Source organism: Cetorhinus maximus, chromosome 25 (genome assembly GCF_964194155.1).
Source record: "Cetorhinus maximus chromosome 25, sCetMax3.hap1.1, whole genome shotgun sequence".
NCBI classification, from domain to species: domain Eukaryota; kingdom Metazoa; phylum Chordata; class Chondrichthyes; order Lamniformes; family Cetorhinidae; genus Cetorhinus; species Cetorhinus maximus.
Window position 1 is genome coordinate 36,001,257 of NC_135903.1, and position 16,044 is coordinate 36,017,300.

At 41.1% G+C, this 16,044-nt stretch overlaps 1 protein-coding gene across 1 annotated transcript in view; it reads left to right on the forward strand.

Moving 5' to 3' along the window:
• The window catches only part of myo1d (myosin 1D), a 595,519-nt gene that overhangs the window by 165,393 nt on the left and 414,082 nt on the right, over positions 1–16,044 (forward strand). The window contains exons 10-11 of the mRNA XM_078529816.1: positions 2,754–2,868; positions 3,714–3,884. Coding sequence (XP_078385942.1) covers positions 2,754–2,868; positions 3,714–3,884 — 286 coding nt within the window. The remainder of the gene's footprint in view (positions 1–2,753; positions 2,869–3,713; positions 3,885–16,044) is intronic.

The following is a 16,044-nucleotide window of genomic DNA, read 5'->3' on the forward strand; positions in this document are numbered from 1 at the left end:
ACTGCAAACCTTCCTCCAGCCTGAAAAATATCCATTGACCATAACCCGCTGCTTCCTATTACTCAACTAATTTTGTATCCATGTTGCTCCCGTCCATCTTATTCCATAAACTATAACTTTTCTCAAGTCTGTTGTGTGGCACGGCATCGAATGCCTTTTGAAAGTCCATGTACACCACATCAACAGCATTACTCTCATGTGAGTTATTTGGAAATAGTGCTCTTTTGGCCTTCACTAGATCACAAATCACTTTAATTTAGAACTTCACAAGTTTAGGTACACATTGTTCAAAACTTTTAGAACAAACTTGAGGCCAACTGTTCAATGTGATACTGCTTTGACATGCGGATAATTTTTGGTTCCAAGTTAGAGAACCTTAAACCCTTGTTGTAAATCAGCCACACTTGTTTTGAAATTCTAGCAGAGTTGTTTAGAGGACAACCAAGATTTTTACCTCATGCCACTTTCCAGTTTTATTGGATAGATAATTTGTCCCATTGTTCCATTCCTATCCTGTTCCACAGTATAGATACTCACAGTCCTAAGCTATCATGGGGGTGAATTTCAGTGAGAGTTTTCCTGATTGGTGGAAGATCTATGGCAACCTTGGCCGTAGCACTTAGCCATTTCTTTCTGATTCCTATTGGCCTTCTGCCCAAGTTACAGCAGCTGATTGTGAGAACCTATAAATTGATGCCTATTTCTATTTTACAAGGGAACTTAGGAAAAGTTGAAGGATGTTTGATTCCTATAATGCAATGACAAAGCAGTGACCAAGCGGTAGATAGCCAAATACATATGTCCAGTTTACAATTAAGAAATAGCCATGAGGATACCATTGCTGAATCCCCCGCTATCAACATCCTGGGGGGTTACCATTGACCAGAAAGTGGTCATATAAATACTGTGGCTACAAAAGCAGGTCAGAAACTATGAATCCTGTGGCAACTAACTCACCTCCTGACTCCCTAAAGCCTGTCCACCATCCATAAGACACAAGTCTGGAGTGTGATGGAATACTCTCCACTTGCCTGGATGAGTGCAACCCCAACAACAAACAAGAAGCTTGACACCATCCAGGGCAAAGCAGTCTGCTTGAATGGCACCCCATCCACAAACATTCACTCCCTCCACCACTGACGCAAGTTGGCAGCAGTGTGTGCCATCTACAAGATGCACTGCAGGAACTCACCAAGCCACCTTAGATAGCACCTTCTAAACCCACGACCACTACCATCTAGAAGGACAATTAAGGGCAGCAGACACAAGGGAACACAGCCATCTGGAAACTCCCCTCCAAACCACTCACCATCCTGATTTGGAAATATATCACCGTTCCTTCACTATCGCTGGGTCAAAATCCTGGAACTCCCTATCAGCACTGTGGCTGTACCCACACCACGTGGACTGCAGTGATTCCAGGCGGCAGCTCACCACCACCTTCAGAAGGGCAATAAATGCTGGCCTAGCCAGCGATGCCTGCATCCCATGAATGCATCAAATTTTTAAAATAAAAATATACAGTATAAGGTTCTGTTCCATCACAGTATGGTTCACCAAGCCAGATTGCAGGTGGAAGACCAAGTTTGTGAGGGGTTAAAACGAGTCTTGAAGATTTCCCTAACTTGTGGTAGAGGGAGGATCTCCAGTAATACTAGCTGTGAAGGACTATTCAGGAGCTAAATGTTACCAGGCTAAAAAAGGAAAACAACAGAAGCAAACCCTCGGGAGATAAGAATCATTTTGACTGCTTCTGGGAGAATTGAATGTCCACTTAAAAGACAGTGTAATGTGTACCTGACAGTGATTTTTTTCTGTTGTGCTAAAAATAAGATGGGTGTATTCTGTTCTGTAGTATAAGTTGCCTACAAAAATAGTATTTAGCCAATAGTGCTTTTCGTCTTTTTGTTACAGTAAATGTCTTACAATGTGAAATCTTGATGTGTCATCCATTCAGCTATTTACTGCAAGTTTGAATTTCTTTTTAAAAGTTATCAGTTCCTATAGTTCACAACAAAAGTGCACAGTTGTGGATGTTAGTAAAGGCAGGATCAGGCTCAGTATACAGGTTCATGATAAACTGGAAACAGTAATATATTGGTAATGTTGCTTGAATAATAATCCAGAGATAGAGTTCAAATCTCAACACAGCAGGTGGGGAAATTAAACTCAATGAAATAAATCTGGAATAAAACCCTATTATCAGTATTGATGACCATCTAACCACTGAATTGTCATAAAATATCATCTAACGTCTTTGAGGAATGGAAATTTGCTGTCCTTCTCTAGTTCAGCCAGACCCACAGCTATAACTGCTAAATTAGCTTCCCTGTGAAATGGCCAAGCAAGCCACTTGGTTGTCAGAAAAGACAGTTCAAGGGAAATTAGGGACGGGAACTAAATGTGGTCCTTGCCAGTGATGCCTACATCCCATGAATGAATGAAAAAACATTCAGTTGCGGTAGCCTATCCTTTCATGCGAACATCCAATGTCTCAGCTTCCTTGTGAAAAACGGACGCATGGGCAATGACGAGTGCCTGTGTAGTTGTAATGGTATCATGACTTCAGTCTCTGCCTTCAAAGCTGGACAAAATTAATTGATTGGGGGTAAGGGTTAGTCACAGCAGAAGAATCTACATTTTGTTTTTCCCTCTCTCAATTTGTTCTAAATTACCAGGACAAAATTTAATTGATGAAAGCAACAAAATAGGCAGGTCTGTCAAAGTCTGACTGTATCTTTGTATGTTTGCAGCTTGGAACAGTTTTGTATTAACTACTGCAATGAGAAACTGCAGCAGCTCTTCATCCAGCTTGTCCTGAAGCAGGAACAGGAGGAGTACCAACGTGAAGGTATCCCCTGGAGACATGTAAGGAACAGAACAGTTTTATTTCTATTTCATTGTAATGAGGTGCGGGGACGATTGGATGTTCTTGTTCATAACTTAATGCTTGTTGTTCCTTTGTGAGTCACTTATATATGCCAAAGTCGTACCAAGGGCATTGCAACAATGCACTTCAAAAGGGTACTGTCTGCTTCATCAGTGTAACTTTCATTCTTGTACTTTGCAGATATGAATCATATTTTGACGATCCACAATCTAATATTTTTTTCCAGAGTGCCCTTGCCAGCTGGGGAGTGAATTAAGACTTGAGTTAATCAGATTTTGGGTTTTGCAGTTCCCATTCAAGTGAATTCCACCACTTCGCTGCTAAGTGACCCTGCAGTGAAATTTGAACTCATGTCCCAGAGTATAGTGACAGCGCAATGTAGTCAGATTTCGATAGCCAGTTTGCACAAAGCAAGGCCCCAGCAATGCGATTAAGACTCAGGTAATCTGTTTTAGTGATGTTAATAATTATTATCCAGGACTCTCCTCTTTTTCCAGCCCACTTGAACCATTAGCCTGATGCAAATATGTTAAACCCTTTAACTCCCCTACCACTCCCCTGCCCTTGCTCTGCTTTGCAGCAGAGATGGATAATAACTCAGTAGGTAAAAGTGCTTAAGTTTTTCTTTTAACAGAGTCCAGGTAGGTAGTTGTTTTGCACAATAAATATGATCTCTTACCCCAGCTTATTCCCACTTCAAATTATATGTATGATGTGGTAATTCTGATCATTTTGATTGCTGCTTAAAAATTGCATATGCAATTGACTAAACTCTGGATGTTCAAAGAGAAAATTACTTTCTCTTTATTTGGTCTTTCTACAGATCGACTACTTTAACAATCAGATCATTGTGGATTTGGTGGAACAGCAACACAAGGGTATCATTTCAATTCTTGATGATGCCTGTGTAAATGTGGGGAAGGTTACTGATAAGATGTTCCTGGATGCTCTGAACACCAAACTGCAAAAACATGCACATTACTCCAGCCGGAAGGTAACTGTTCTTCGATTAAGTAACAGAGAAAGTTGATGAAGGTGGTACATTTGGTACGGGCTTTCAAAAGGCATTTATTAGCAAACTTGAAATCTGTGTAATTAAAGGGGCAGTGCATACAAAATTGGCTAAGAGGCAGAATGCAGAGGGTAGTGGTGAGCAAATAGGGAAGTGTAGAGTCCACCGAGGGTCAATATTAGGATCACTGCTCCTGTTGATATATATTAGTGACATGGACAGGATATAATTTCAAAGTTTGAAGATGACACAAAACTTGATAGTGTAATTAATAGTGCGGAGGATAGCAGCGGACCTCAGGAGGACATAGACGGATGGTAAAATGGACAGACATGTGCCAGGTGAAATTTACCGCGGAGAAGTGTGAAAGTGATGTGTTGTGGGAGGATGAATGAGGACTAGCAATATCAACTGGTGCAATTTCAAAGAGGGTGCAGGAAGACCAAAACCTAGGAGCTGACATACACAAATCTTTAAAGATGGCAGGGCAAGTTGTTAAGGATGTTTAAAAAGAAAAACAAGCAAGGAAGCTAGGCTAAACCTTGGTAAACCTCTGGGAGATTTACTGGAATGATACCAGGGATGAAGGACTTCAGTTACTTGGAGAGATTGGAGAAGCTGGCATTGATCTTCCTACAGCAGAGAAGCTTAAGGGAAGATTTTACATTTTTTATATTTAAAGTGCTGTACTAATGGAGTTGTTAGTGATTCGCTTTTCATACTTGGTATGACTAATCACTTTCTGCCCACTTCCTCTTGATTAAGTATTGTGATATTCAGCTTGTCCTCAACTGTGCATTTGTACTGTTTGTTAATTGTATCAATTGAGGTTAAGTACATACAGATGGGGAGCATTGATTGGAAGGTTACTTGAGCACGTATAAAGAGACACTTACTAACGCAGGAGTTGAGTGGATGAGCAGATAGTTAGTTGCCTATAATGCTTCACTTTGAATAAATCTATTCTAAGTAAAGACTGGCTCTAGTTTCTTCCTTCACCAACTGGCTGTCAGGAATTTAATGCTGTCTGTAGCTGCTGTGCTGTAAAGACGATCATAATGTTGGTGCGTCAAACTTTATTAAACTAGACTCAAAAAATCTTCAGAGCAAATGTAACTAAAAGTGATCTTTCCAAAGTTGATGGTGTGTGCAATAGCTCCAGAGAAAGACTGAAATTTAATCAGTGTCTTGGTTATATGAATAAGCCACGTTGTGATATATTTACATCTGCTATATGTGATATCTGTAGCAAAAATCATTTTATTTTTTATGGTTAAGATCAGAGAGTTGTTTTAAATGGCATCATGGTGGTCACCTATCCCTAAAGTTCTCTTCCACTTTACATTTAAGGCAAAAGTTATAAAGTGAAGATTGAGAGCCCTGTTCAGGTGTTAAGCAGTCTATTGCCTCTCCAACTACAGGACCTGAGAGTGGAACACCTTCTGACATTGAAGGATTTGTCAGTGTGATAATTCCAGCCGCATTCTTTAGTGTCAGTGTACACTGCGTGCTTAATACATTGGATTCTATTCTCGCACCTCTCTCCAGTATTCGTAACAAAATTTAAGGAGGGCTTAATCCAACAGGGAAATTATATTTGACAAATTTATTGGAATTTTTTGAGGATAGAAAATGGGGAACCAGCAGATGTAGTATATTTAAATTTTAAAAAGCATTCGATAAAGGTGCTACACCATAAAAGTTAACAGACAAGATAAGAGTTTATGGAGTTGGGGGTAATCTACTAGTGGCTAATGGACAGGAAGCAGAGAGTAGAGATAAGTGGGGCCTCAGATATTTACAATTTATATTGATAACTCAGACAAAGGGACCGAGAATAACACATCCAATTTTGCTGACGATACAATGCTAAGTGGAAATGTAAACTGTGAGGAGGATGCAAAGAGGCTGCAAAGAGATATAGACAGATTAAGTAAGTGGGCAGCAAGGTGGCAGATGGAGTATAATGTGGGAAATGTAAGGTCGTTAGAATAGAAAAGCAGAATTTTTAAATTGTGTGAAACTTGTAAATGTTGATGTTCGTTGAGACTTGGGTGTATTTATACAAGGAAATTAACGTTAGCACTCAGGTACAGAAAGCAATTAGGAAGGCAAGTAGCTTGTTGGCCTTTATTACTATCAGGGTGTTAGAGTGCAAGAATAAGGAAGTCTTGCCACAATTGTATAACGCTTTGGTGAGACCATGCCTGGAGTTGTGTGTGCAGCTTTGGTCTCCATATTTAAAAAAGGATATACCTACATGCGAGGTGGTACAGAAAAGGTTTACTAGATTGGTTCCTGGGATGAGAGAGTTGTCCTGTAATGAGAGGCTGAGGAAATTGGGCCTATAGAGTCCTGTAGAGTCTAGAAGAAGAATAAGTGTCCTTGTGTTATCTCATTGAAACATGCATGATTCTGTAGGGGCTTGGCAGTATAGACACTGAGAAGCTTTTTTCCCCCTGGGTTGGAGAATCTGGAATGTGGAGGCACAGTCTCAGGATAAGGGATAAATCATGTGAGACTGAGATAAGAAATTTCTCATTGGTAATGAATCTTTGGAATTGTCCACCCCAGAGGGGTGTGGATGCTCCACTGTTGTGTATATTCAAGACTGAAATAGACAGATTTTGTGCTGTTTCAGGGAATCGAGGGATATGGGGTGAGGTCAGAAAAGTGGAGTTAAGGCAGAAGATCATTGAATGGTGGAGCAGGCTTGATGGGCTGTATGGCCTTTTCCTGCTCCTATTACTTAAGTTCTCAACAATGTCATACAGCAGGGGCCCAGTAAACTCTCACCTTCCTTTCTCTGTAAAGATGCATGATGTATTGAAACACAAATCCATCTGTGCACATGAACAGGCACTTTAAACCCATATATTGTACTGCTTGGGAAGATCATGTTTTATTTTACTCATATAGTTTATTCACCAGCGGGCATTTGTGAAACCTTGCAACAATGCTTTCAAATTATTTTCCAATATGATCTTATTTTAACATTTGAAAATGAATGCAACATCAGACACCAGGAAAAACAAAACTAAACTAACACAGCACTGTAATATTCAGTATATAATTGCTAAAGTTTGTGCATAATAGATCAACATAAAATGCATCATACAAATATGAAAACTCATGAGTTCAAGGATGCCATGATTGTTCATTTGTACAAAGGGAAAGGACGAAAATCTGTATGTGACAACCTAAGAGGAATCTCACTGCTTGTGATAGCTGGTAAGACTCTAGCATAACCTCTACCCAACAGGCTGGTAAGCCACATAGCAGAATGTGTACTGCCAGAAAGTCAAAGTGGGGGTTCAGGAAAGGCAGGGGCACTTGTGACATGATCTTCCCCTTCGACAAATACAAGAGAAACGCTGCGAAGAACGGATGGGACTGTACTGTGGATTCGTTGACCTGACAAAGACCTTCGACACAGGAACTAGAGAGGCCTTGTGGAAAGTCTTAGCCAAACATGGATGTCCTGATAAAGCTGTAAACCTGATAAAGCAGATTCATGATGGTGCGATGGGCAGTCACTGTCTGTGATGAATACGTTGACGCCTTTGATGTAACCAGTGGTGTGAAGGAGGGGTATGTCATGGCCTCTGTGCTCTTCAGTATATTCTTTGCTGTCACCCTTTATGGGGAATTTGATGGAAATATTGATGGAATACGCATCTAATTTAGAACAGATGGCAATCTCATCAACCTGAGATGACTGAATCCTCAACTAAGGTATCAGAGATGATGATACGGGAATTGCTGTTTGTCAATGAATATGTCCTCATGTCACACTGTGAGTGTAGCCTTCAAAGGATCATGGACTGTTTTTAAAAGCGGTGATGACTATGGGCTAACCATCAGCTTAAGGAAGACATAACACTCCACCAACCACCACTCAACTGACTATACCCCACCTTCCGTGACTATCAATAACACAAGCCTGAAGGCCGTAGATAACATCACCTATCTTGGAAGCACAATCTCCAGAAATGCCTGTGTTCACAGTGTGGTGGCAAATAGAATTGCCAGAGAAGCTCAGCCTTTGCTCGTTGCCCGCATTGTGGAAAGCCATGCAGGTCTGCAATCGGGCTCCACAACCATGTTAGGGCGTGCGACAGATGGCTCTATGTAAGCAAGAACTGGCCATCTTTAATAATAAAGAGAAACCGACAATGACAAAATAACAAAAAGAACGTTAACTCAGAGAGAGAGAAGCACATTTTGCTAGAATATCATCGTTTTTCAAAAAATTGATAGCATTCAATAGTGCCGCAAATTTAAATATATTTAGATCAGGTCAGGATGAACTAAATCCTAATGAAATGAAACTGTGCTATCGCTGGTTTGTGATGGCTCATCTGTGTATTGGCAATTGAACGTATTTGTATCGTAATATTTGAATGCCGTAGGTAGTAGAAGAGCTAGAAATGTTGACTAGTTGCCTAATGGATTTTTAAAATCTGCAGTTGCGTATGACTTTTACTGTTCCCCAACGTCAATGTTTAATAAGTGTTTCAATCTAGGAAACAGCATCCTGTGGTGAATGTTAAAAGCTGCTTTGATTAAACTCTTAGGGAGAGATGCTAAAGGAGCTTCTGAATTTATCAGAAAGCCTATTAAAACCTTAATTAACCCACTGGTAGAACAACTTGTGTTTATAATGCACTTTAAGTGTCCCAAGGTGCTTCACAGGAGCAATATAAAGCAAAATTTGACACCGAACCATATAAGGAAATATTAGGGAAAACGGCCAAAATCTTGGTCAAAGAGGTAGGTTTTAAGGAGTGTCCTAATAAAGGAGAAAAGAGAGGCGGAGTGGTTAATGAATGGAATTCCAAAGCTTCAGGCCCAGGCAGTTGAAGGCATGGCTACCAACGGTGGAATAATTAAAAGCAGGGATGCTCAAAAGGCCAGAATTAGGTGAGAGTTGTATGACTGGAGGAGATTACAGAGAAAGGAAGGAACGAGGCCATGGGTGGATTTGGAAACAATGATGAGAATTTTAAAGTCAAGGCATTGCTTTACTGGGAGCCAATAAAGAGGCCAGCAAGCACAAGAATGATGGGTGAATGGGACTTAGTGTGTGTTAGGACCTGGGCAGCAGAGTTTTGGATGACCTCAAGTTTATGGAGACTAAAGCTTGGGAGGGCTCCCAAGGAGTGCATTGGACGTGTCAAGTCTTCAGCAGCAGGTGATCTGAGGCAGGGGAGTTGTCAGACAGTGTTACAGAGGTGGAAGTATATGGTCTTAGTGATGGCACAAATATATGGTCAGAAGCTCAGGGAGAGTTCGAAACAGAATTTGTAACAGGGACAAAAGATGGCTCTGGTCTTCCCAATGTTTAACAGAACTGGAATGTCTGTAGGTTGCATTCATTTCTGGTCAAATGCACTTTCCACTGGTACCGAAAATAATAATCTTCCAAAACAGGATGATCTTGGATCGATCCTTCCTTCCTTCCTTCCTTCCTTCCTTCCTCCCTCCCTCCCTCCCTCCCTCCCCCCCTCCCCCCCTCCCCTCCCTCCCCCCCTCCCTCCCCCCCTCTCTCTCTCTCTCTTTCTCTCTCTCTCTCTCTGAATTTTACCTTGGTGTAGCTTCAGAATATTTTTGATATTTTTCACAAAGCAATCACTAGATTAAAGGCAACAAAATTACTTGGTCCGACAGCATCTGCGGAGAGGGATACAGTTGACGTTTCGAGTCCGTCTGACCCTTCATCAGAGCTAAGACATATAGAAATGAGATGAAATATAAGCTGGTAGAAGGGGGTGGGACAGGAGAGCTCGATGGGGGGCCAGTGGAGGGGTGTTGACGGTGGTGATATTATCTAAAGGATGTGCTAATGGGGACATTAAGTGAGGACAGTGAAGCTCAGCGCAAACTGGAGGAACAGCACCTCATCTTCCGACTAGGCACTTTACAGTCTTCCGGACTTAATATTGAGTTCAACAATTTCAGAACATGAACTCTCTCCTCCATCCCCACCCCCTTTCCGATCCTCATTTTTCCAATAATTTATAATTTTTTTACAGTTATATTTTTTTCTTTTCCCTTCTATTTTTAAATTTATTTCGATCTATTGTTTCATCTCCACCTTTTAGCCCATTTCGATCCCTTCCCTCCACCCCACCTGCATTAGGGCCATCTGCCACTAGCTTGTCCTGCTTGCTTCCCTTAATGTCCCCATTAGCACATCTTTTAGATAATATCACCACCGTCAACACCCCTTTGTCCTTTTGTCTATGACATCTTCGGCAGTCTCTTCTTGGCCTCCACCTATCACTGGCCCCCTATCGAGCTCTCCTGTCCCACCCCCTTCCAACAGCTTATATTTCATCTCATTTCCATATGTCTTAGTTCTGATGAAGGGTCATACGGACTCGAAGCGTCAGCTGTATCCCTCTCCTCAGATGCTGTCTGACCTGCTGAGTTTTTCTAGGTATTTTTGTTTTTGTTCTAGATTTCCAGCATCCGCAGTATTTTGCTTTTAAAATTACTTGGTTTATTTGCCTGGCCCTAAGGCATCCTAGGAAATTATATGCACTGCACATACTCAGAGGCCTCACTGCTTTGGGCAAAAGTATTGACTTTCAAATGACTTTAGTATGAAGTTTTGGCCTTCAAGCATAAATTTAAATAAAGCATTATAGATTTTCCATAGGAATTTATTGTAGAAAAGGTTGACGCATGAGTGAGGTAAAAATGTGACAACGGGAAGTGAAATGGCATAGAGAGGAAATGGAAGCAGCTGTGAGATTTTTAATATAGATATATAAATGATTTCTCTGTGATCAGTTCAAGACTCAGCAACTAATATGAAATTACCACTTACAATTAATAAAAGCTTAGGAAGGTTAGTTAGAAAGTCTCAAACCTCTAAAGATGAGGCAGTGAATTAAAAACTCCATATGAATGCATCACAATGACTAAAGAGCCAGCAACCACACCCTCTCTTACTGTGCAGTGTTCTTAATGATTTATATTCATTGAGCTGACTTGAAGAATCATCTGATTACCCCATGTTCAGTATTCATCATTAAAACATTCAGACTATTACTCAGAAGGTGGAAATGGTTGATGTCATTTGCAGTTACTTGCTATTGAAGGTATAGTGGTATTGTAATGACAAATGGAATCATTCAGGAGATTGCACATTGTGAGTCAGTGCCTGCCAAACTGTGGTTAGCAAATTGCGCAAAAGAAATATCGTTCAGGAAGTAGAAGATGATCTGAAATGATTATTCCTGTTTATTAAAAACTGAAATAATTTTCATTACCTATAGAGGGCTGTCAAAGCCCATTTCATACCTCTGCTTAATACACTTAAAGATAACAAAGCAGTTCTTGAACAGCATTGTGCTCATTTTAAACATCAGATATTTCAAATACCTATCATGTCTTGCCTAGTTTTGTACAATGCACAGTATTTATGTTACCAACTTGTACATTAATTTACTGAAAATTGGATTTTGTGAAGGCTGGGCTGGGCCTATACTATGATACTGACATATCGCCTAGCTTCACTCTCAGTGGAACAGTTTAAGCTTTGAGCCAAATAGTAGCGGCTTTTTAAATCATGCTCTCACATTCTCACCAATCCCGTTCAATAGAACAATTCTGGTATCTAGTAAGACACGTTTGGGATTGAGATTTCATTGGGTAACAGGCTAGTGTAAAACTCTTCTGTGCATTTTTAACATTCATGTATTCCCTTTATTTGAAGCAGGTTAAATAACTTCATTGGAATAGAACCAGGAATTTTACACAAGTATATTAATCAGTAAGCTAGAAGTAGCTTAAGTGGAATTCAGTGATGATTCCATTCATGCAATTGTTACCTTGCTGCAAGAATTCTTCAGGGTAGTGTCCTAGATCTAACCATCTTCAACTTTTTCATCAATGACCTTCCCTCCATCCTAAGATAAGAAGTGGGGACTTTAGCTGATGACTACACAATGTTCAGCACCATTCGTGACAGCTCATACTGAAACATTGTGTCCACATGCAGCAAGCCCCGGACAACATTCAGCCTTGGGCTGATTAAGTGGCAAGTAACATTAGTGGCACACAAGTGCCAGGCATTTAAAATAAGAGAGAATCTAACCATCTCCCCCTAACATTCAATAATATCACCATTGCTGAATCCCCCACTATCAATATTTTGGGAGTTACCATTGACCAGAAACTGAACTGGACCAGCCATATGGCTACAATAGCAGGTCAGAGGCGAGGAATCCAATGGTGAGTAACTCACCTCTTAACTCTCCAAAGCCTGTCCACCATCTACAAGGCACAAGTCAGGAGTGTGATGGAATACTCTTCACATGCCTCCCCACCCCTGCCACCAAAAGGAAGTGCCCACTTGGCAAATCAGTGGAGTGCCAGCATGTGGGTACAACTCAAACCTCGTCACTACATAATCAAAGCTCCAATGATTTGTGCCACTGAATAACAACACTCTTAATAACTCCATTGATGAAAAAGTTGAAGATGGCTAGGTCTAGGACACTACCCTGAGGAATTCTTGCAGCAATGCCCTGGAACTGGGATGACTGATCTGCAACAGCCACAACCATCTTCTGGTGTACTAAATAATACTCCAACCATTAGAAAGTTTCCCCCCTGTTTCCAATTGACTTCAGTTTTGCTCGGGCTCCTTGTTGCCACACTCTGTCAAATGCTGCCTTGATGTCAAGGGCAGTCATTCTCATTTCACCTTTTGAGTTCAGCCCTTTTGTCCACGTTTGGGCCAAGACTGTAGTGAGGTCAGAAGCCAAGTGGTCCTGACAGAACCCAAACTGAGCATCAGTGATCAGGTTATAGCTGTGACAATGGAGGGGATCCTCAATGTGATGATAGGAGTGTCTCTATAAGGACTGTGCAGTGCAGTAGATGGTCATCACAAGAGGTTTCCTTGCCCATGTTTGACTTGCTGCCATGAGATTTCGTGGGTCCTGGAGCCAGTGTTGAGGACTCCCAGGGCAACTCACTCACAACTCTATACCACGATGCCACCATCTCTGTTGGGACAGGGAACACCCAGGGAAGGTGATGGGTGGTGTCTGGGACATTGTCTGTAAGGTATGATCCTGTGAGTATGACTATGTCAGGCTGTTGCTTGACTAGTCTGTGGGACAGCTCTCCCAATTCTGGCACAAGTTCCCAGATGGTTAGTAAGGAGGGCTTTGTGGGGTCTCCAGGTTGATTCCTGGGATGAAGGAGTTGACTTATCAAGAACAGCTAAACAGGTTAGGCCTTTATTCATTAGAGCTTAGAAGAATGAGGGGTGATCTTATTGAAATATACAAGATTCTGTGGGGGCTTGACAGGGTAGATATTCAGAAGGTGTTTCCACTAGTGAATCTCGAACTAGGGGACATAGTTACAGAATAAGGGGACACTCATTTAAAACTAAGATGCAAAGGAATTTCTACTCTGAGGGTAGTGAATGTCTGGAATTCTCTACCTCCGAGAGAGTTGTGGAGGCGAGATCACTGAAAGCGTTTAAAGAGGAAGTAGATAGATTTTTCAAAATACTGGGGAGTTGAGGGCTATGAGGAGCTGGCACGAAAGTGGAGTTGAGGCCTGGGGCAGATCAGCCATGGTCTTATTGAATAGTGGGGTGGACTTGAGGGGCCGAATGGCCTACTCCTGCTCCTATTTCTTTTGTTCTTATTTACAGAGCTGGGTGTGCCATTATTGATCCAGGTGCTTAGATTGATACTGGGTGGTCTGTCCAGTTACATTCATTGCTTGTGTGGTTGTTGTATTAGCATGTTATCAGACATGACTTACGTTACCTGTTCTAACACCTCCCCTCTGAGGAAATGACTGGTTCCCATTTCACTCCTCCCTGAGGGCACGAGATGAATAAGGAGTTCAAAATATCAGAAATCATGAAAACAAATCCGCATCTTACCCACTTGGCACAGTGCAACAGAGTAGCATTTAAAACAAAATGGGGAAAAAAGTGCTGTTAATTAAAACCCAGCAATCTGATAATGACAGGTTGACCTTTTATTCCATTCTTTCTACTGAGATTGGCAGAAATCTAACTTGGCAAAGGCTTTCACAGTGATCTGCAGTTTATTCCTGCGATATCCACACAGGGATTATTTGGCCTACTTATTGCTGGCCTAGATTTTTTTTTTAAGGTGAAAGAGGCAGATTGCTGTTGCACAGTGAGTTGGGGGTTGGGGAGAAGTGGGGCAAGTCTTTTATTTTCTTATAGGCCTATGGGGATTTGAACATATGTGTAAGTGTTCAGAGTTTCATTTATGTAACCTCTGCAGCAGGATGGGGTGGGTGGTGTTTGTAATGTTAAAAATTTTTCTTGAATAAGGCTTTGTCCATCTTTCTCTGTACAAGGAAAAGGGCAGCTGCCTCCCCTGGGCTTCTGCTGTTGCTGCTTTAACCTGTCCCACCATTATCCAGTTCTCGCTCCCTGACAAATGCGGCTTCAACCAGCGGTGGAGGAACATTTCTACACCAATGCTTACAAATGATAAATGGGTTCACCTGTTAAATTTTGCAGTGATAGGAAAGTGGTGACATCACACTCACCTTGAGAAGGATAGCAGCAGCCGGTCATGTCCTTGTTATCCTGGTGGCCAATAGGTGACGGATAAATACGTACCTCCAGCATTTTATATATTGTACGATCAAGCGATGTTGAATATCGTGTTGAACCTTTGAAGAAAACTTAATCGGTAGCACGGTACCTTGGAGTCTGTACTTGCTATAGGGCAAAGGCTTCTGCCTTCTGCCTTCCACATCTTGAGTCAGTCCATGTACTTGCTCCGTCATGAGCATTAAACAATGAGCAGTAGCAGAATGGAGATTTCACCTTGGGCCACTGCGGTGAATCACCTTGAAGCTGATTAAGAATTGGTGCTGCCAGAACCTTTGGGTGGGAGTGTGCTGATCATGGCTTTGGTCAGGAATAATGGGAGACCCAAAAGGGGAGGCGATATATGAACAGGTTCACATTATTAAAGCAAGAGAAAAATGACTTGTGAATAAAATCTTCGTGGAAACCATGACCCATAAAACCAATACTATTTTGAATAACTTTAGATATATTTTTAACATTTTTTTTGCCTACAGTGTTCATTTTATTTGCTGTTAGTGGAATATTAAAATAATAGATTAGCTCTTCTAATGAATTTTGGAATAAAGGCATTTGTTTGGCACCAGTATTGAGTTGTACAGATCCAATCGCTGTTGGGCGCAGTTAGCTGATAAAAGGAGGGGCATCAGTTGTGGCATCATAACTATCAGTTACAGGTTGTAACAGTGCTCCTGGGCTGCGGCATGTGTGCGAGAGGAAAATCAGTAACGATTCCTAATGCCAATTCAGTGATCTCTACTGGAGTTGGCACACGTGTGGAAGTACAGCGACATGAAACCGGGCTTGGTCATGATGCCCTCCTGCGGGCAAATAATCTTAAGAATTACTGTATCGATAAGCAACCACTTGGGCAAGGTAACTGTGAACCCATGGAACTGCATCCCAACAACCAGCCTTACCTTCAGACAAAAGTGGAAGAGTGGGTTTATAAAAGAACCGCATTAATTATTCCAAACAAAAATCTGTGAATTAAGAGTGTTCTTGTATAAGCTGGATTGCTAGTTATACTGTCTGTGTCACATGTTAGACCACATTATAAAGTTTGTAAGAAATCGATTATTCAACTGCGGTGAATCTTGTAATTCTGATGTGATGTGGACATCAATATTTAATTTCAGGTAGAGGGGACAAACATAAAAGCTTTTCTTGAAAGTAGTATTCTTCCATTTTTGGCTCTGCTTTCAAAATCTTCATAAAACTCTTATTTAATTGTGCCTTCCCTGCTGTGTTTTTCTGATTTTTCTCTCCTACTCAATATCTGCTTTTCACAAAGCACTGAGACATGATCTTCACACAAGGAGCCACATAGATAGATGCATTTTCATCTGTAATTGGCTTTGGCTAAATTTATCTAAGCTTGGTAAGTTGTTTGTAAATTTACATTTTAAATTATTGGTGCTACAAAGTTGACCTTGCTCAAACTACTCTATGCAAGGGAGTTTTATTCTTATAAGGATTTTTAATATTCAGCTTTCCATTAATAAACCATCTAATATCTCTGCAGCGCAA